Source organism: Megalops cyprinoides, chromosome 15, assembly GCF_013368585.1.
Source record: "Megalops cyprinoides isolate fMegCyp1 chromosome 15, fMegCyp1.pri, whole genome shotgun sequence".
Lineage (NCBI taxonomy): Eukaryota > Metazoa > Chordata > Actinopteri > Elopiformes > Megalopidae > Megalops > Megalops cyprinoides.
In genome coordinates, this window is record NC_050597.1 from 25,755,863 (window position 1) to 25,776,885 (window position 21,023).

The 21,023-nt window shown below is 43.2% G+C and overlaps 2 protein-coding genes across 2 annotated transcripts; both read right to left on the bottom strand.

Annotated features, from left to right (window-relative positions):
* Positions 1-2,045: 2,045 nt before the first annotated feature.
* si:ch211-195b21.5 (zinc finger protein 318) lies at positions 2,046-9,084 on the bottom strand. The gene is made up of 8 exons (XM_036547417.1): positions 8,651-9,084; positions 7,881-8,038; positions 5,996-6,680; positions 4,492-5,302; positions 4,022-4,125; positions 3,723-3,822; positions 2,874-2,989; positions 2,046-2,579 (listed from the first exon to the last, which is right to left on the bottom strand). The coding sequence occupies exons 1-8, from the start codon at positions 8,969-8,971 to the stop codon at positions 2,217-2,219; spliced, it is 2,658 nt and encodes an 885-aa protein (XP_036403310.1). The 5' UTR covers positions 8,972-9,084; the 3' UTR covers positions 2,046-2,216.
* A 1,305-nt stretch (positions 9,085-10,389) lies between these two features.
* Positions 10,390-20,702, bottom strand: bub1 (BUB1 mitotic checkpoint serine/threonine kinase). The gene is made up of 25 exons (XM_036547283.1): positions 20,590-20,702; positions 19,545-19,604; positions 19,313-19,454; positions 18,727-18,923; positions 18,417-18,460; positions 18,237-18,319; positions 18,067-18,113; positions 17,774-17,946; positions 17,296-17,429; positions 16,152-16,777; positions 15,796-15,842; positions 15,581-15,700; positions 15,119-15,229; positions 14,925-15,006; positions 14,752-14,827; positions 14,312-14,489; positions 14,132-14,204; positions 13,388-13,869; positions 13,141-13,287; positions 12,801-12,901; positions 12,496-12,657; positions 11,715-11,872; positions 11,102-11,279; positions 10,683-10,789; positions 10,390-10,585 (listed from the first exon to the last, which is right to left on the bottom strand). Exons 1-25 carry the CDS (start codon positions 20,610-20,612, stop codon positions 10,390-10,392), a joined length of 3,747 nt encoding a protein of 1,248 aa, XP_036403176.1. The 5' UTR covers positions 20,613-20,702.
* Between the last annotated feature and the right edge of the window lie 321 nt (positions 20,703-21,023).

Below are 21,023 nucleotides of genomic sequence, written 5' to 3' on the forward strand. Positions count from 1 at the left end.
GCTACCACAAACCAGTAGGGCCCCCTTTTTGACGTTTTTGATTGGCTGACATCTTTCGATGACGTTGTTGATACCAGAGCTTTTCTATTGACGCCTTCAGACGGTACTGTACTAGTTGTCTATTTATTTATATTCATTCTCCAGCCTTCCGCTGTTAAACATGGTCCAATAAAAGGAAAAGTCGCTCTTAACCGGCAGCTGATGCTGCAAACCACAATTATGCTGCTGTCCAACATGAACGGGCTGAGGAGGACTGCGACTTCTTCATCGTTCCGTTACCTGAAACTTCCAGTAGATCTCCGTCACACATTAAAACGTAAAGCAACTTTTGTTTGCAAAAAAAGTTTAAAACTGATTTATGTTTTCTTCAAGAGTCTCATTCTACAGTGAATGATTTTAATTCGTATGATCTGTTCCCCTGGCGTTCTACTGTTGTGTGTTCATAGTCAATGTTGTATACTTAGTTGTACAAATATTGTTATATTTTGTAGCAATCTGGATCTTGTACAGCTGTGGATTGTACTGTTATTCTCAATAAATAAAAAGTAAAAAACTAATGTCAGCTCGTGTCACCTACAGAACTATTGCTGCGAATGTCAATGCAATTTTCAGCCTTTAAATTCCTTCCTGTAGCCTACCCAATGGATTTGGCCAGAGAAAAGCTTTCATGTCAAATATTTTATCATAAACTCCAGCTATACGCTGATAACAAATGCAAGGCTAAGCATTCTTAGAAAACATTCTCAATTATTTCACTTAAAATTAACTTAAAATTAATTGCTAATTAAATTAGCAATTAATCCTCACCTTTTAAACTGCCTCTCTTGTCCCCCTTTGATACTCTTCTTTACCTGTACTCATTTCATAGTCCTTAAAATATATAAATTACTTGATTTACTTAAATAAAACAGCTTGAGGAAAAACTATACTGCTGTAACTTTCAGCACAACTTTACTTTTAGAATTACAATAGCTACATTCTACATCTCCAAAACTCATTGCTTTTAACACCTCTTTGGTATCTTTTGTCTGTTTAAGAAGTGTACAGTGCAATCCACCTGATATGTCTCCAATGCACTGAAGCCTGATTATGCAACATTAGGCAGGTTGGGGCATCATGGTTTCTGTAGCATCAGTCAAGGTTCGGTTGATGTGAAACTGTGTAATATGTAGAATATTTAAATAATTTAGTAACACAGCATGTTTGAGCATATTTATTATAATCCTCTACCTACTGTATATTTTGTGTGAATCTCACACAAATATATATGAATAGGTCAACAGCTACCAAACCATGGTACCATGGTGGTAACATGTACATATTGTAAATAACATTGCCCAAACAGATTAAGCTGCCTTCACTGTATAGTCCATTTTCCTTGGAAAAATACACTTTACCTACCACTGATAGCTAATAACATACCTTTAATAATAATAATAATAATAATAATAATAATAATAATAATACAAATCTAAAACAATTACCCAAAAGCTGGCTGGATCTTTCTACCCAACTACAATTACCAGTTGGGTATCCTGAAGTGTATTCAAAGTATTACTGAATCAGGGAAACCATTGCATATGATCATTACCAAGGCATAATAATATGGTGTTGGGATATCAAGGGCAGGAATATTAACCAAATATCTTTATGTAAAGCGCAGTAACATTCTCTTAACAGGAAACATTCCCATATGAAGTTGATGCACGTCTGTGTTCAAAACAACTTATGGACAGGCTTTGTTTGAACAAAAGAACCAACAAAATCTAGGTTCTGATCTCAGTGCAGTGAGCCATGTCAGATATTAATTTGCATCTACATCAAAAATAATACTTATTAAGTCAAACATTAAATAATGTGAAACAGGAGAAACAAAATTTCACTGAGGTGCCCTAATACTAAACTGTTCAGAAATAAGCATCTGAGCACTTTACTGTTAAAAATATGAAAACATGAGCAGCACACTGTTGAATGCTCATTTCCACACTTCTGCAATAAGCTTATCCTTTTCTATTATTAATAATGGTATGAAGAGTTTCTGTATTTGTGTGTGTGTTTTTTTTTAATCACAGTTCATTAAAAACCATCATATGGCGCAATCCAGATGGTTTAGGTTGAATTTGAGCTTTTGTGCCATAGAATTTTAAATTCTATGCAGATGCTGTGTAAGGTGACTTGTGTGTTAGTTTAGAACTGCCCCACCATTAGCCCCATGGTTATGCTGAGTCACCCGTTTTTCTTTCTTTTTTCCTTTTTTTCTCTTTTTTCTTCTCTTTCTTCTCTTTCTTCTTTTTCTTCTTTTTGGCTGACTTCGAATACTTGCTCACTTTCTCTACAGAATTCTTGGCCTTCTCCTCCTTTCCCTCTCGAGTACTTGATGGCATTGCTGGTCTGGGTTCAATGGCTTCTCTCTCAGGTCTTGCGATGTCGGGCTCTTCCTCCTTGACCAGGACCTGCTCTCTGGTGTCCTTTGGGCTGTGACCTTGGGGCCACTCCTTGAATGCTGCTCGTTTGAGCTCCATGGCCCTTTCTTCTCCGTCAATATTTCTGCTCAATTTATATAACCCATCTGCATGCTTCTAGACAGGGGAGAACACAAATAAAGAATAGGTTTTTGTGAGCCAGTTAATTATATCATGCATATTCTCTGAAAAGTCACAAGTGAACATCCACTATCCTTCTCAAAATTAATGCTACATATCTTTGATGTAATGGTAGAAAACAAATCAACAGACATAAATAAAACTGTAGTCTTCTACTGTCATGCAGCATTTGAGGACTGTATGATCAACAAGTAAGCCATGTCATTGAAGCATGTGTGATACATCATGATGCTTTAGACTGGACGGGGTAAAGGAGAAATCTGGGATTACCTTGTGTTTCCCTTTGCTGTGACACATGGCATGATTGTCAGCACTTGCAATATCTCCCAAAAACTCCTCACACACCTGGCAGTAAAACCCTATCACAGGCACCAGAAACTCAGAACCTGAAAAAAAAGCAAGTGAGTGCAGGATTAAACAGTCGGCAACCACAGCAACAAGTCAGTAAATGAATGTTACAAACCATATACAAACTGGTCCCCGCACATAATGTAAAGCAAAATATCTTTTTAGAACTGCTGATCTGTCAAAAAAAAAAAAAAAAAAAAACTTGGGTATCCTCTTGTGTGCTCATTCAAATTGGTGCTCTGATATAAGCCCAAAATGTTTTAAACGAGTCACATTTTGGCCTAAATTTTACTTAAGGACCAGGAATTTTTCCAATATAAATAAAATTTAAAGAGAAAACAAAGCTGTTTACCAATATCAAGCAGTTTGGTATAGTGAAAACAAACAGGGCTTACAGCCCAAAGGTTGTCAGTTCAATTCCCCACTCGACCCCTGCTGTTTATACTCTTAGCAGGGTACTTAACCTGAATCGCCTCATTAAATGCCCAGCTGGAAAAAAAACTGATAACACAAAAGTTCTAAATAATGAAAACTTGCTCTAGATAAGAATATTTGCCAAGCAACTGTATCATACTGTAATGTTGCATGGACTATACAATAATATATGTGTATATTTGCCATGTCCCAATATTCAATGTACTAACCGAGAGATAAAAAAGTGAAAGTATTCATGCTCAGCTGACATGAGAATTAATAAATTTGTGATACGGGTCTGTCAGTTGTTTGACTCTGAACCGCAGGATCTGTATGGGCAGAACAGCCTGGCTGTACCTTGCTGCTTTAATAATATCTCCAGTTCCTTCATAAGATACTCTTTCCTCTTCATTAGTATCTGTCTGTCTGTCTTCAGACGTTCCCCTTCTTCAGTAACCTAGAAATGATATGCTGCAAATTAAAAACTGAAACCTGTGAAATTTCACCATTAGACTGGACAAAATTGAATAAGCTAAATTGCTACATTGCATGCAATACATAACCAACGGCAGCAGAGAGGCTCTCAAACTTACTACATCAAATCAGTTTGAACAGAAAACACAAACCTTCGATGAACGGCTGACAGAAAAAATTACCTTTCGTTTTTTATTGCTGTTCTCATCAAAATTCCTCTGTGGGTGGCTAATCCCCATGTGAGCAATTTGAGGGTCAAGATTCACCAGGGTATCCATTTTTGAGGCTGGCGATAAGAAATTGTGTAATCAACATAACAATATCAATAGCAGAAGAAGCAGCTAAAAATTGTAATTGTTATTAAAAAAATCACAAAAATAATAGTTATACAATTATACAATAGTTGTTATGTTTATTTTATAGAAAGAGATTATCTGGATAAATGACTATAAGACTGGTGAATGGAAAAAAATCAACAATTAACACAAGGGTTGGCAGAAAGATCTGAAAAAGTCATAACTGTAAATAAACAACTGACCAGCCAAGAGCCGCACATGTATTTATGAATAACAATAACAAAATAACAAAAAAGATGCACAGCAAGCAAATGTTGCCAAATCAACATCTCGAGCTAATCATCGCATGGTCTCACCCCTGGAGTCTCTCTGTGGGCTTGGAGAGTCGCTCCGTTTTTGGCTAGCACTGCAACTCCTCCCTCTGGGCAAGGCCGCTCTGTCTTCAAGCCTCTCTGCGACGAGACACTCCCTGGTTCTGGACGCCATATTGCAGATCTCCTCCAAGTTTTTGTCCAGCCCGATGGTCTGAAGTGCCTTCTTGATCTTCTCAAAATCAACCATGTTCGGCGTTTCCTTCTCCTCCTGAGGACCGGCTCCGGGTGGGCGGCTGTTAGGCAGAGACAGCTGGCAGGACGCCCCTGCCTTGCTGTCTCTCTCGGAGGTCACAGCTGTGGGCTGGCTTGGTTGACAACCCCTTATGTCTGGCTGTGCCTGCAGATGAGGTCTCCCAAGAGTAAGATGGCCTCCAATGCCTGTGCTCCCTCCAGACTTGGCAACGGCCCGCGACTCACCTCCATCCCCATAAAGGAACTCCTCCTCGTCTTCAATGTCCATAAAGATGCTCCTCCTCTCCCCCATCAGGCCTAAAATCCTGGAGAACCCACTGCTGTCCTGACTGACCCTCTCGTGAGGGAGAAGGACCTCACTGGCGCCCCCCGCCTGTGGTTCCTGCTTGACCCGGCCTGCGGAGTCTGCATACTGCCCCTCCTCAAGGTTCTGTCTCATCAGCTGCACCTTCTCAGAGGAGCCTGCTCTCAGTTCCTCCAGAAAGGAGGCAAACAGACCTGACTCCATCCCCTTGGCCATGGGACCGAGAAGGCGCGCCGTCTCTCTGGAGAGAACGCTGCTCTGATGCTCCGCTGAGGCTTCATGGAAGGGATCCCTAGTCTAGAACACAAAACATTGGGAAAGACAAGCATTTACATTACGTTCAAATGTACTCATTTGGCAGAAGCTTTTATCCAAAGTGACTTACAAGTGAGGCAGAGTACAACACAAGCAAAAGCCATGTAAGGTGTCAAGCATGTCAGATTACACATTTAAGAGATTCCCCTGTACTGAACAAAGCATTTATAAAACTTACATATGCGGTGATATGAAGGAGAACATTCACCTGTCCCTGAGAACTGTTAATTGTCAGTTGTTTAACTGTTTACCTTAATGTCTTAATGATCTTTGTCTTTAAAATTGCTAATTTGTCAACAATTGAGTTCATTTCATGTCAAATACAATGAAATACAATCTTGTCAGTTTGTAATTGTCGGTCTAAGCCAGCCATCAGTTATTGAGTCTCACTTGTCTAATCAAGCTTGTTAGATACAGACGTGAGGCTGCAGTACCAGGAGAATGAGTTGGGTTGGTTGTGTACTCATGTTGGTTCCTTTTTGTTTGTGGATGTTTGTATGTTTTGCTCCTTCTGTTTCATTGTTTGTGAGAAGTGTTGGCCAGCTTCTTCACAGGTGAGACTGAATGCATTTTCATTTGAAATATACCTACTTTGGCCAGACCCTTTAAAACAAACAACGAAAGGCTCTTAAGAGAAGCAAGGACAGAGCACATCACACCATACAGAATCCTAACCTGTGAGCTGCCCGGGGGTTTATTCTCTGAGACCAGTGGCTTCTTCATTGTAGAAGTGCTCGACATGGACAGCATCTCCTCCAGCTCCTTGCGTCTGCTGGCCAGCATCAGTCGTTGAAGCACCTCCATCATGTTGCTCTTTGAAGGAAGACCCATCGTGTTGGTGCTGCCGCTTTGACCAGGGCGCTGTCCCCTCCCTTCTCTCCGGCTCCTGCTTCGCTCTCGACTCCTTCTGCAGCTGCCACTCTGACTGCGGGGCCGGCTTTTGCTCCGCCCCCTACTCTTCCCACGGCTACGACTCCTGCTCCAGGGCTTACTTTTGCTCCGCCCCCTACTCCTCCCCCGGCTACGACTCCTGCTCCAGGTCTTACTTTTGCTCCGCCCCCTACTCTTTCCACGGCTACGACTCCTGCTCCAGGGCTTACTTTTGCTCCGCCCCCTACTCCTCCCCCGGCTACGACTCCTGCTGCGGGCCCGGCTTTTGCTCCGCCCCTGACTCCTTCTGTAGCTCCTCCCTCGGCTAAGGCTTCGTCTCTTGTGCCCCTGATAATCTGCCCCACACCCTGGTTCCTTTCCAGGGTGTGGAGGTCTGTAGTGCGGGTCCCCCTTGTCTGCAGCTCTTTCAGGCACCGGGTACTTCTCCTTGGCAGCAAGGCAGCTGAGAAACTCTTCACTTGCCCTCTCACTGCAACAAAGTGAAATGCTCTCTGACACCTCTGCCATTTTCACTCATGCAGATCAGTCAGGGATGACAAAAGTGCTAAGCAGTATGGCAGAAGCCCTGGGATGCAAATTAAGAACTGAACGATTAACCACACATCTCAGGAAGACCTTAACAGTGTATGATTTATGCATTCACAACAAAACAAGTGAACATTCAATTATGCTCATATAGCTACCACAGTGAAGCTGAACAATGGTTGAATGAAACTGAAGATTTTATAAACACAGAGAGAGTGCGCTGTTGAGATTCATATCAACACAAGAAGTTTAATAATGAGAACAGGCCAATCAGTCCATCTAAGCTCATTTTACCTAGTCTAGAGAGCCTATCAAGCACTGTGACCAGCCTGGTCTTGAACACTTTAAGGGTCTCTACCTCCACTATGAACCCTAATTAGTAACTATCCAGTTAATAACTCTGTGTGAAACTCTTACTGGCATCAGTCTGAAATTCACCTTTTATTTCCCACCTCTCCTCTTCTGTAGAGAGAATACACAATGGATCATTTATAACATAATAATTTATCATAATGGCTATTCGGTGTCTGAGTTATGACCTGCTACCTCCATTCCTAAGACATTCTTTACCCTAAGGAGTTAACTCTGCAACTGTGTTCACTCTCCTCAGTGCAACTGCAGCCGATTAGTCTTGTACTGCAGAAGAGTTACCCTCACCTCATACTTCTTTAAAAAACGACACTCATTTTTGCCAGTCTTGGCAATGTAGTACCACTGTTTCTGCTGATTTTACTAAAATGGTAAATCATCTCCTTAATCTAATTCAGATGTTATTGAGGATCTTAATAGTGCCACGTGGCAAATAAATCAAGAGGCTTCAGTCCATTCTCCTCACTGGCAATCACTGCAAGCACAAATTAAGTTGGACATTTCCAACCATTATATTTGATGAGGACAAAGTGGACCCAAATCCAGCACAAAAAGGTGTCTGTGAACAGAATTTGGAAACAGCTGCATAGAAATTTGTTCATAAGCATACTATTGTTTGACAGTATTTTCCTAAACCCTGTGAAAAGCTACTCTGTACACGAGTGTCTGATGAATGAATAAATGCAAAGGTAAGTGAAAAACAATGGCTGGCAAAACAAAGTGCACCAGTGTGCTTCTCCACCTTTAAAATAAACCATTCCCAATTATTCCTTACTTCTTAAGGCGGTCTTGTCCAAGGGAGTGTGCTCTTCTGGGATCTGGAAACTGGAAGCATTCTGCTCGGGATGATGAGCAAGTCTGACCGTTGCCAATGGATAGCACCAGGCTATGGTCTATAGAGAAGCCACCATGCAGCAGCGATGGGTCAGGTGGCTGTCCACAAATAATAACAATAGTACAAACATAAACCAGAGTGTCCAGTGCTTGTTTACACAGAAATAGCAGTAAGTGTATTTATAGATTGTTTTATGTTCTGACTACAATTTTATTTAAATAATTCCTCATTTTATGGAGGTGACCTGAGTAAACCTCTGTAAGCTGCATAAATTTAACTAACTGACTAGCTACACCATTTAAAACAACGAGCAGCTGCTAGGCGTACGATTCGGTCTGGTTGTTTCAGCGGCATATTGTAGAGTACTTTTAGGAAAAACGTAACTAAGTAGCTACCTAGCTGTAAGGTTAGCTAACTAGCGTTCTAATTCACGGTATACACTTGTTTGCTGAGTTTCGAATATCCCTAACTATGATCCAGCACCCAAAAAATAAAATGCTACAACATAAATGAAGTGTGTGTCCAGATACCTAATAAAAATGCAATTCGCGTGTGCATAGCATCTACAAACCGTACTTGTTAGCCAGCTAACTGGTGTAATGATGTTAGCTAAACAGCTGGTTAGCACATACAGCGTTGCCATTGTTAAAATGTACGCAGCTAAAAATACAGCGACAGAAGCTGGTACCGGTGTATACAGTATACCCTACTTTGCTGGTATGCTCCCTCGGAGGCCCACTGCCCAGTCCGTGATTTTCTCCCGAGCCGGGTGGAGGATACCTCCTGCCAGATGGAGAACGCCTGCATTCTCCTTGATAGTATGGGGTAAAGCCATGCCGGTCTCTCGCTTGCTTCTCTACGAAGCCGGTTCCATAGGGGTACTGACCAGGAGGTAGATGACAGGGAGCTGGTCCAAGATCCGGACCAAAGGGAGCGGTGGAGGGGTCAGGCGGTGGAACGTAAGGTGTGGGCTCACAAGGAGCAAACTGTTGGTCATGTCCTCTTTGCTGAGGTCTACCACCGCAAAACATACTGTCCAAAAATTTTCGTTTTAGGCCATTTGATTCAAACAACTCCCCAATGCAACGAAACCTTTTCCCACCTGGACAAACTTGAGCGCTCTCTACAGCAGTAATGGCCGACAGTTACGCTCCTTGGGTGTTGAGTGGGCATGCGTCAGTTTCCACAGTTGGGGCGGTCCAAGATGGCGGATTACTAAGGATATCTTTTGAGAGCTCCGCAGAAAAGTTCATTTATTTTAATATACACACATGGAAACGTATTTTCTGTAAATTTATATTATTTCTCCAGCCTTCCGCTGTTAAACATGCCGCATTCTGATCAAAGGAAAAATTAGTTGTACAAATGTTATATTTCACATCATTCTGAATCTTGTGCATTTGTGGTTTGTACTGTTATTCTTAGGAAATAATTTAAAAAAAAGTCAGTCTCCACCCTTCAAAACTCGCATTCCGTTTCCCGTGATTCAGAATTTTCTCTGCCCGGACTCTCTTGACTAAGATCAGCTTTCCAAACTCAATCGTATTCCCTCCAGTTCAAAGTGTGCTAATTATTCTTGTCCAGGAGTCAGGCAAAACAATCAACCCCTTCACAGTGAGGGGTGTGTGGCCTCGTTTACCAAGCGTGTCAGCAAATAGCTAAACCAAGCTTAACTTAACAAAATTATATATAATCTTAGATGGTGAGCAATTACACATCGGTCGGCTTTTTGTATTAAACAAAGTATGATTATTTTATTATTAGCAAAAAATAGTATATTTTAACTCACTATTTTATAACTACTAATATAAAAACTGAATTGTAACCGATTTATAAATTCCTAAGACACACTGTCTGTGCTGTTAAATTGATTTTACTGTAGCACTGTGAGAAATTTGTAATTAGAGTTAGGACTTACTGGCTTACTGTTGAATAGCCTACATCCTTCTTAGAATTGTACTCTGTTATGAATTTGAATTATGTATTTTGAGTTATAGCTTTATTCATAATTTATTCATGGCAGGATATTATATTAGATACAGCACTCACCAAACGCTGTTGAAAACTTGCTCCTCTTCAGTTTTCAATTGTACAATCATTACACATAACCAAACTTGTCAAGTGTACCAAGTAGGTGTATATCTGTTTATAAAATTACATTGCTCAGCATCAAGAAACACAGTCAAATTTGAGAAGATATTCCCTGATGAAACAAAATTTTTTTCACTAAAAAGATACAAATCAAAGTGATGCCTTTCATTTCGACAAACTGCTCCTGTATAAACAGTGCCTTTTTTGTGACAAGTGACAATTTTTACAATATCGTCATCTCAAACATTGCCGTTAAAAAATATGTCCAAGAAAATGTGCTGGACAAATGTTTCTTATTTACACAGTACATACAGTAAACCAACAGAATAATGCAGCGCTCGAAGGCACTTGGAGGCCCTCATCTTCGGGAGCGCTTGCTCTCCAGGAGCTGCACCACCAGCCGGTTCTTGAGGGTGCGCAGCTTGCTGCTGTAGTTCTGCTGCAGCACCGTGACCAGCTGGCTGCGCAAGCTGCGCAGAGAAGGCAGGGAGTTGCAGTCGGGCACATTCAGCAGCGTGTGGAAAAACTCCGTCCACAGCTCGCTGTGGGGGTTCCTGGGAGGGGTGTTACGGAGAGACATTGTTAGCATGCCCACCCGTTTGATCTCCTGCGCGGTAGATGCATTTTTTGCACAGTTCACTGAAGGATTACCTTTTGAAAATGCCACTTGTCTTCCAAACACCATCTTCGTTTTTCACTTTCATGTACGTTCCAAAAATCATGCAGTAAACTGTTCCTGCGATTCCAAAGTAGTCGGTCTGAAACAAATGGATTTTAGAATAAACCTCATCCTATTCCTTTAATGAAAACCATAGTTAGTTTGTACACGAGACTGAAGACTTTTAATGAGTTTCTGACATATTACACTTGACAGGTGCCCTGAGAGCAATTTCCGTAGCTTTCAACATAACCCATTTATACAGCAAGCTCTTAATTTCAGTGATGCTCTGCCCATATCAAATCTACATTGATCTGTTAGCCATCAGTGTATTTTATGTTGTACACTAGTTGGCCTGATTTAACACCCAGCGGTCCCAGTAAATCTCAGTTTACATTTTTCATCACTTTACCTGGTAATTCCATGGCCTTCCGCTCAGCATCTCAGTGCACTGGAAGCCTGAGGTCATGCACTTGGCTGTGAAAGCCGTGCCTTCTGGGAAAAGCGTCATGTCAATGCTCTGTCCCAGGTCAATCAATGCTAATCCATGCTCAAGGCTGTCTAGATCAAAACTGTCATTTTCAAGGAATCTGGAAAAAAACAACCATAAACTCACATGGATATCACTTGATTTACAATGCTGTACTTTGAAATAAGGCCACTGGCACAGCAGAAAAAGTTGAAAGAATGTCCTCTTGATAACATCTTTAACAGTTAAGAAAAACTGAAAATCTCAGACCTGAATATTTCTTTATAGAATAAGATTTTTGGGGGAGGATAATGTCACAAGGATAGACAGGCAAAGGAGACAAACAAGTAGTAACAGGAGAAACAAGGCAGAAAGCGTGCGGAGATGGAATTGTGTTAGAGTTGTTAAAAATGTTAGGAGAGGAAGTGCTCTCGGAAGAGCTGGGTCTTCAGGAGGTTCTTGAAGATAGAGGGATGGAAAACACTCATTGACAGGTGGAGATAAGGCTCAGAAATAAGGATGAAGGACTAGGAAAGAGGAGTAATACTCCACCCACCTCTCTCCCAGCATGAAATTGTCAGGCTTGATATCAGCATGGATTATTTGGGCATTGTGGAGCTGTTCGACCATGTGCAAGATGCAGACAGTGAAATAGAGGACCAGTGGCTGGGGCATCACCTTGTCACTCAAGCCCCTGTACAGGTTCACTGCGTTCTGTGGAGGCAAGGACAGCGTGGTCAGTCAATTCACTGTACCACTAACTAACTGCTACCACTTCACTTGTCTTGAGACATTTTGTTGATGAAGGTTGTAATACACTTTCAAGACAGAGTCTCAATATGTATAGGGGAGGCAGTGTTTGGCTGGTCTGGACTTAGAATTGTAGGTTCAAATACCTAGTGTCAAGGCAAATAACCAAAGTCCCCAACAGTGAAACAGTTTACCATTTTACCAGTTGGTAAAGAGGATGGTAGTGGTATCTACTTATGGTCTTAGAAATACATAATCACGGGTTTAGTACATAGCACAGTACATATTCCTCTCAAGCTGCAACTCATTCACCCAGGGAATAACTGATGGTTAGAGGTCCAATATAATAATAAGTAATCGACAAAAGAACTGGGCTGGAACAAAAAATCTGAGCCCTCTTTTCCTTCGCTTGTCTAACTTAAAACACAGGCACCTGAAATTGCCATGGCTGAGATCATCTGCGAAGCCCGCTTTTGTATTTAAAAACTGTGCATCAGATCTTTTCAAAGAAAGACCAAGCTGTATGCCCACATCTGGTTTGGACCCATGATCCCATTTTAGCGCTGAAAGCAGTGAAGGTGACCGACCAGCAGGGTTCCACAGCTGTGCAGCTCGCCCAGTAGCACGCTGCCGTTCTGGAAGAGGTGGGCGGCGTAGATGTTGTTGAAGAGGTGGCGCACGCTCAGCTGCAGCCGCTGGTTCAGCTGAGTGTTGATGTAAAACTCCCAAGGGTTTGCTGGCTTCTGCACCTGGAGTGAGACCAACAATTGGGCAAATAGGCACTGATGATATAGCTTGGCCCTTTTCACTGATGACCACGCTGATAAAACCTGGGAGGGCTCAAAGGTTGCCTGCTGGTAATTAACAGGACATAACTTCTTTGGGCTCTTACCTTCAGGACAAGCTTTTGGGAGGTTGCGAGGTTTGTGGCTTGGTAGACCGTCGCGAATGCTCCCTGTCCAAGCATGGAATCCACGTGGAGAGATTCTTCACCTAGGGCATATCAAAAACCAAACATAGTGTGATATTAACCAGAACTTTAGTATTTTTGTAATGTTTCAAGAAAACACTCCACTGTTATGAATTAAAAACTCCTCAAAACATTCAGATACACTACATTTAAAACCATTAAAACTGGTTTTGAAATTTTAAAAATAATGTCAAAATCATGACTTCTGACAATAATGTTGATTTTACTATCCCAAAACTACATTGTCTAACGATTTCCTCACCCACTGGTATGGTCATCTTAGGCGCTATGTTGGGGACCTTGCGGTCCCAGGTGACAAAGTTAGGGTAGGAGGTCAGTGGAGTTGGCAGTTTGGAGAGCAGGCTGGTGATCAGGTCTTCATCCCAGGGATCAGAAACAGGCCCTGTGTCTGGGGAGAACATGGCAAGGTGGGAAATGTCCTCCGTTTAATAGTTAACCCTTTGTGGGTCAAGATTCAGATGAAAAAGCCTGGTAGATAAAACTGTTACCTGTATTTGCAGATGGTCTGGGACTCATTGGGACATCCTGGCTATGTACAGGTGCTTGAGCTGGGCTCATTGGATCATCCCAGTGTGATCCGGTTGTGCGTTCCGGGCTCTTGGGGAGGAACCAGTTGAGCTCAGAAGACTGCTGTGGGCTCGTGTAGACACTCCAGCCACTCTTGGGGCCTAAATCTGGTTTGGGCGCCTGTTCTGGGCTCATGCTCACATCCCTGTAAGGAGGCCATGGTTCATGAGCAGGGCTCTTTGGGGCTTCTCCTTCCGGTACCAGCGTCTGCTCTGGGAAGGACAGCACAGCGGTCGTCTGTTGCCGGGTAGTGAGAGAGCAGGAGGCCAAGCCGCTTTGGAAAGGTCCCAGATCACCAGCCACTAAGGTGCCCTGGTCACTGCGCCGCCGGGCCCTCACAGTGCAGTCTGCAATTTCAGACGGCTGACCTTTCTCTGCACTTGGGCTCTGCTCCAGAATGGGACTGGGGGAAAAGGGGAAGGAAGCAGTCAGAACCCTTGATTGTCCAATTAAGGGTAAAGCCTATGGTGCAACCTTGACTTCAAAGCCTGTGGGGCAAAAAATAAATCTGTAAAAGCTAAATAAAGTATTGTAAATACAGACAGATCCAGAGCATGAGAGAACAGCAGAGACTACAGCTTTGCCGCACCCCTTAAAGATTAGCACACATGTCCAAGTTTCTGCAAATGTGATTTTTAGAATCTACAGTACAGGATCTACGCTACCTGAGTTTTGTGGGCTGACGCTGGAAGGGTTTGTCTTCAGGGCCACACAACACAGTTGCTTGGTGACCGTTTTCTATCAGAAACACACACATCAGTCAAACACATTTCCATGCAAAAAAAAAAAAAAAAAAAAAAAAACACTTAACTGTACTCCACTACTAATGTATTTCTAAGGATCACCTTGGTCCTGCTCCAAGTCCCATGAGTGCAGCGCGTTTCGGTGGAAAGGGGTCGACACCAGATGGGCAGCCAGGGCAAAGTCCCCGGTGCTGTTGGGACAGGGTGCCAGGGTGTTGTTGTACCGTGCCCCCCACATCATGCTATCATCCGTCATGGACTCTACACCAGATGAGGCTTCCTGGTATCAGGGAATACTCAGTTAGCCATCCCTTCCACTGCAATTCAGACATCATATGGCACTTCCACTCACTATGGCCCACATATATCCAGCCTGATGGAACCACCAACAAGAGCACACAAATTCAGCCACCAATAGCATCACTCCAGATGAACTCAGCCGTCTGTCAGGAACGACCTCAGCTCTAAAATGTACCCCAATCTGCAACCGAAGAAGGCATCTACAGAATGTCTGGTCTAATTAGTGTCTTGGAGTTACTTACAGTTTGTTTGACCGGCTTAGACACAGGGATGTCTGCCAGGACCCTTGGCTGAGCCTTGTCAACTGCCACGGCCACACTGCACGGAAAATGTACACAAAAGCAATGCAACTTTAAATAGAGACAAAGGGCACATAAAATGAGATGCGAGAATAAAAAAAGTAAAATGGCTTTACCCTCCATTTTCTTTGTCATTTTCATCCTGGAATATAGCAAAAGGGGTGACAGCAGGTCGTTTTCCCAATGTGGAAGCATTGCCTGTGACAAACATAAAAACACTAAAGTCAGCTGTAACCAAGACCCATACTTTCCCGCAAAACACCTTCTATCACTTGCTGTTTGTGAGTCATCTTATTTAAAGACATTATACCAGTATTTCTGCAGGCAGCTTCAAAGCTGTTGCCTGCCTCACGCTGAGACATGCCACTGAATGGGTCTTCCTGGAAGAGGGTCGGGGCCTGGAACATGTCCATGATCACATCTAGAGGCAAGCCAGCAAAAAAGGGGTTAGAAATCTCAGGGCAACCCTGTAGGGTCTCTCAGCTTCACCACTGATAAAAACAGAGAGATGGAGACAACTCTGCTTATGGCTAAGTTTCCTTTTTGCAGAAAAAAATGATGAAAATAAAAAGTAATTTGTTTATCAGAGGTAAGTCTTCCTGTGGCAACACTAGACTACATAAAATCATCTGTTACAGGGTATGTCGAAGTCATACAAAATTATGGCTAACTCACTTTAGCAACTGAATGACATTTTTACCAAAATGTCATTCATATTTTAAGAAGGTGCAGGAACAATTTGATGGATGATTATGAACCAAAGACTGCTTACCCAGTGCTTCCCGGGTGTTGACAGTGGGGGATGGCTGCACCCTGGAGGGTGTGGCTTGGACCAGTCCCAGGGATGTGTTTGGGGTAACGTGAGATAGATTTGCTGTCCCTCCATGTGAAACTGTGGAAAAAGGACGCAAAACATGAGTGAGACACCGCTTCCTGGGCTTCCACAGGTCAGCTGCAGGAGAGGTCAGAGAGATGTAGGCAACTTACTGTTCTGTGTTCCCTCTGCCTCTGGAGCCCCAAAGTCAGGAACATCGCTGAAAAACAACAGACATACGTGAGGCTCCAGTGGTCATTCTGACACTCCACTCGCATCATCTAACACCTACGTTTTTTCATTTCTAGCAGATGATATTAAGAGTAGTCAACTCTTAAAAACATCTGCTAGATCAAATTAACAGATTGGTGGTGCTACTTCAACAACTGTTGCACAGCTCCTGTGAAGCTGAAGCAATGGACACATATAAAACCAGTTGGATTCAAGGATAAAATCTGCACAGTCATGTATCACATTGCGAGCACATTCACTAATCAGATCTGCTTGAATGCAATCCAGCATCTCTTACTGTTCACGGAGGCTGCGCTGGTGAAAGCTGTGGGTGAAGGGGTTCACAGAGCTGTTCAGATACGAGCGGCTGCCCAGACCCTGAGCGTCGCAGGCAGCGACTCGCTCGCTTGGCATATGCTGCGAAGCGGAGAAGGAGCAGGCGGCTGGGTCCGTGGTCCTGTCTGACAGGGGAGCGGACACAGAGGCCTCCACAGCTGCTACTGGGGGTGAGGGCGGGCAGAGGGGTGGAGCTTCCATGACATCTGCTGGGTTTTCTATTTGTGACTGGTGGGAGGTAAAGTGGCTGGGGGCGGGGCCATCCTCCCACAGGGCGGGCTCATTCACATCCTCGGAGCCCAACCATGGGAAGGAAAGCTGGGCCCTCTCGGATCTCTGTGTGTCGGAGGGTGGTGGCCGGAAGGAGTCGCGTGCTGAAGTGGTAGCCAATCCTGACGCTCCATGTGGCGCCACAGTCATGTCCTGCTCAGTCCAAGGCAGCACACCGGTGCTGGGGTCCAAGGCTGGTCTCTGGACGAAATTCAGGCTCGTCTCAGAGACCGTGGGCTGATGGAGCGACTGCTGGAGGAAGTCTGGCTTCAGTTCTGCTATAGGCTTCGCAGAGGAACAATCTCCCAACACAAAGGGCTGCTGCAGCAGAGCGGAGACAGGGTTAGAGCAGTGGAAGTTTACACTACATTACATTATTGGCATTTAGCAGGTTTTTACAATGTTATCAATTTATACAGCTGGATACTTACTGAAGCAATTGTGGATTAAGCACCTTGCCCAAGGGTACAGCAGCAGTGCCCCCATGGGGAATTGAACTGGCAACATTTTGGTTATGCATCCTGCTCCTTAACCACTATGCTCCACTGCCGCACCAGCAGAGGTGAAGGTTTTTACATTTAAAACGGTCTCCCCACTGAGAGATTACAGGCAGCTATGCTGGACAGTACATCTGACCTCTGTGTGTCAATCCTAACATTCTGGGCTTCTCAGTCAGCTGCACCCACAAAATACTGCATATATAGGCTTACCCCCAGGGTCTGAACGCTTTAGACCTGGGAAAATGATGCTTTCTCGGTCCAGCATGGATTAATCAGATCCATGATCACCTCTGAGGATGAGTGGAAACAGTCAGGCAGGGAACAAGCGGCTCTTACCTGCTCCGGCGGTTCTCTGATCGGGTTTCCTTCTGACGTTTTGCGAGTGCTAAGGTGGCTCTCCAGCTCCGCCAGCCTCTTCTTCAACCTTTTCACCTCCTCCTCCTCCTCCAGCATGCGCCTCCGCTGCTTCTCTGTGAAGGGAGCGTATCAAGCTGTGACACACGGAAACATGCTACATCTCCTGTTACTCTCCACAGAGTTCATCTGTACCATTTCTGTTTCAATTTCTCGTCCTAATTGCTCGAAGCCATAACTTCATTTTGTCAAATGCTACTGTATGAAAAAATGGATCAATTAAATAACCAAGACAAGGTCAAAAAGAAAATCATGTGTTTTTAAGCCGTGATGCTAACAGGACTGGAGGTATGTTACAGAGCTTGGGCATGCGTTTGTGAGTCCAGATTGGACCTCACTGGTCTGGTCCTGTTGTCATCCTAAAAAATGGGGGCTTAATGACTGGTTAGGCAACACGTACCCCAATCCCTCAGGTCTTCCTTTTGCTTGGATTTCTCAAAGTAGCGATGTGCTCTGAGCTCCTCGAAGCTGAGCTCAGAACCCTCGCACACCAGGTCGTTCACACAGTACATGGACACCAACTGCAGGCTTTGTTTGGGCTGACTGAGCGGCACATGTTCTGACCGAGAGATTCTGTTGAGAAAAAAATGACTGGCAAATGTGTAATCAGGTAGAAACCTCAAAGCCACTGCAAAAAAAAAGAACAGACAGCAGGAAATATGCAAGCGATGGGAGATTTGTTCTTAGTCTTACGATGGCATTGATTTGTCAAGAGGAAATTGTTCCTGGCCCTCTGGTTCCTGTGGAAAGAGAAATGTGGTGACCATAAGCTAACTGGTTACTGATACAACCGTCCCTGGGCTGCACCACAGAAAAGAAAAGACACTCAATTAGAATTGAAAAAGGACTCCTGTTCTATCTACCTTGCATGGCGGAAGAAAAGCCTCTCTTGGACGTTCCTTCTGATTAATTAACTGTGAATTCTGAAGAGGGTTTCGCAGAGCACCTGATATTTCAAAGACAATTAGTTGCAAATGTCAATTTCCTCATTTGCAAATCACCACAAAACATGGCCTACAATAAACAGCAAACAATGGGCTTACCTGCTACTACAGTCTGACCCTGAGACGTCCTGGCTTGGAACAACCTTCATGTAACAACAAAAACAAAATGTTGCTGTAACGCTAGAAAAACACAAGGGCATTTTACATTGACCCCTTCTTTCAAAAGAATTTGTGATTATTTGTTAGGGGTCTTGTCTGTTTGCCTGTCTGTGAGTGAGAGAGTGTAAAGAACCAACAAAAATGAATAATTAAATAAGATCATTAACTTTCAGGTGAATCCTAACAGCACAAAGAACAGCAATGCCAACACTAGGCTATGTGTGAGATGATTAAGAGTGGCTGTAGTTACCGGTACTGCTGCAGGACTAATTCACCGGGCTCAGCCTGGTTCTCCATGGCCCTCTGGTAAACAGTGTCGGCCTGTGGCAACAGGCCCTGTCTCTCAAACTGCTCTGCCCAGGCAATGTAGAGGGCAGCGGCTCTGGTGCCAATGCCTTCTCCATATATGTAGCTGTACAGATTGATTGGCTCACTGTAATAACTTGCCTGCAACAAAGACAGTAAAGAAATATGTTAATGCTATGCAAGGTAGAAAACAGGGGACACCAGGTTAGTTTCAGAATATGCCCTAAGGTCGTTATTGCTGCCCACATGACAAATTCTGTAACTTAAAAGGTACTTCAGGTGCTTAACTCTAGTATATCAGTAGTGTGATAGCAGCAATGTTTGCAGAACCCTGTTGAACAGCCCCCTACCCACCATTATTTCCTATTGCTGCCTGTGCATGGACAGTACTTCATTGATGTCCAAAATGCCATATGCAAAGTCTTAAATACATGAAACAACGGCTAATCCCGGACATGAGAATCTCTAAATACTCAGCTCCTGGATTAATGCCTATATTCAGAATTTTAAAAATGTTCATGCAAACATACACATTTGATGCAGTAGTTGATGTATCTGTCGTCATCGTAGTATCGCTTGTCTCTGAGAAATGTCTCAACCAAACGCTCCAACACAATAGACATGCTATTCCTCTCTTCAGTGGGCAGTTTCTTCTCCAGAAGCCCAACATACCTACAAATCACAGATGAGGACATATTAACATGATGGCAAGCAAAGAACAATTCTTTCAAACTTCTGAACTCTCATGTTTTAAATATTTACCTGTCCCATTGATCAAGGGGGTCATCTCCAGTGTAGTTACTCAAACTTGCCTCGAACTGCCTGTAATACACCCATTTCTTCAACAGTCTGTCCAGTTTTGGTCACATTTCACAAACAATAATGATCAAAATGGCATCATCAGCTTTCTGTACTCTTCAGCGCACCGCTTCAAAGTGTTTAAACTACAGGGAAATACTACTGAAGACAACGAACCCTCTTATCTCAGAATGATGAGATATTTTACCTTTGAAACCAGTTAGCTATGCCGCATTCTTATGTAATAGTAGAATTGCTAGGCTGTGTGTTTATATGCCTTCTGTTTGCATTCCATTGTATTCGCAGAACCTCTAATGGGGGAGCATATTAAGTCTGCTACACGACATGGACAGTAGAAATAAAATCAGTTGTACACAATTCGGTTGTTAAATGTTGCTTCTTCAGAAATATGCACGGGGGGATATTTTTTGTTCCGAATTTAACAGTGACAGACAGATAGTGCGGATGTTTTCTTCAGAGAGAAAATGCACGTTAACGACAACATGCGAAATGGATTATAGTCAACCAACGTTATAGAATAATTGACCCCAGTTGGTATCTGAAGTTCGTGTGGAAGCTCACATCTGGTTACCTTGCTACATTGACTGGCAAGACTTTACAACGGTGAGGACAGCTAACATTATGGATTTGTGAGTGACGGTAGGGTGAAACGCCCTTTTAATCGAAGCACGAAGGTATCTTCTACTCTCTCTGATGTAGCAAGAGTAGCTCACTATATCGACAGCTAACTAGCTAACGTTTCGTTAATAATTACCTGTAATTATCAGTATAGCTAACAGGATATTATTAGTAACAATTGGCATCTAACTCGGCAAAGGCAATGTGTTACAAAATACTGCTGGTCCATTCAAAAAGACCCAATTACTGGCGAGAGCTAGAGTCTTGTTTAAACAAGCTAACGTTAGCGTTCTGGCTAGCTGGGTAGATATTCGTCTGGCTTCATCTATCTTATGTTAGCTACACTGCGCGAAAAGTTCACGAAACTTACTGTAAAGATCTGCCAATATCCATTGCGCGCTATATAAAACGATGTTCATCAGTTTAAGAGTTGAGATGGATACATAGATGCCTATTTGCTGTTTAGTTGATCGGTAAACAACACCTCCACGTCCAGTGTAATCTTTTCAATTTCAACGTACATGTGCTGGTTTTCAAATTCCCCTCGCTCAACCAATAATGTCACACACGGTTCTCAAAGCCAGCCAATACCAGGTAAGAGTTCATAGTCACGTGTAAGCCGCCCTCTCGTCATTGGCTACTCGACTTAAAAACCGGAACGCACAGCCACAACTAATGGTACGAACTAATATGTGTGGAATGGCTGTATTTATGGGCGTGCACGCTGTGCAAAACTCAACTCTATAAATTCCGCTTATCATTACTTCTTACGGAAGGATGAGGTCATTGTTTTGTTTGACTCCA

Coding starts and splice junctions, on each gene's coding strand:
- bub1 (XM_036547283.1), bottom strand. CDS start 20,612: ATGGATATTGGCAGATCTTTACA. Junction 15,230..15,580: donor CAACACCCGGGAAGCACTGG/GTAAGCAGTCTT, acceptor GCTTGCCTCTAG/ATGTGATCATGGACATGTTC. Junction 14,828..14,924: donor AATGACAAAGAAAATGGAGG/GTAAAGCCATTT, acceptor TTTTCCGTGCAG/TGTGGCCGTGGCAGTTGACA.
- si:ch211-195b21.5 (XM_036547417.1), bottom strand. CDS start 8,971: ATGTTTTGCGGTGGTAGACCTCAGCAAAGAGGACATGACCAACAGTTT. Junction 5,303..5,995: donor AACCCCCGGGCAGCTCACAG/GTTAGGATTCTG, acceptor TTTGTGTTCTAG/ACTAGGGATCCCTTCCATGA. Junction 3,823..4,021: donor ACAGCAATAAAAAACGAAAG/GTAATTTTTTCT, acceptor TATCATTTCTAG/GTTACTGAAGAAGGGGAACG.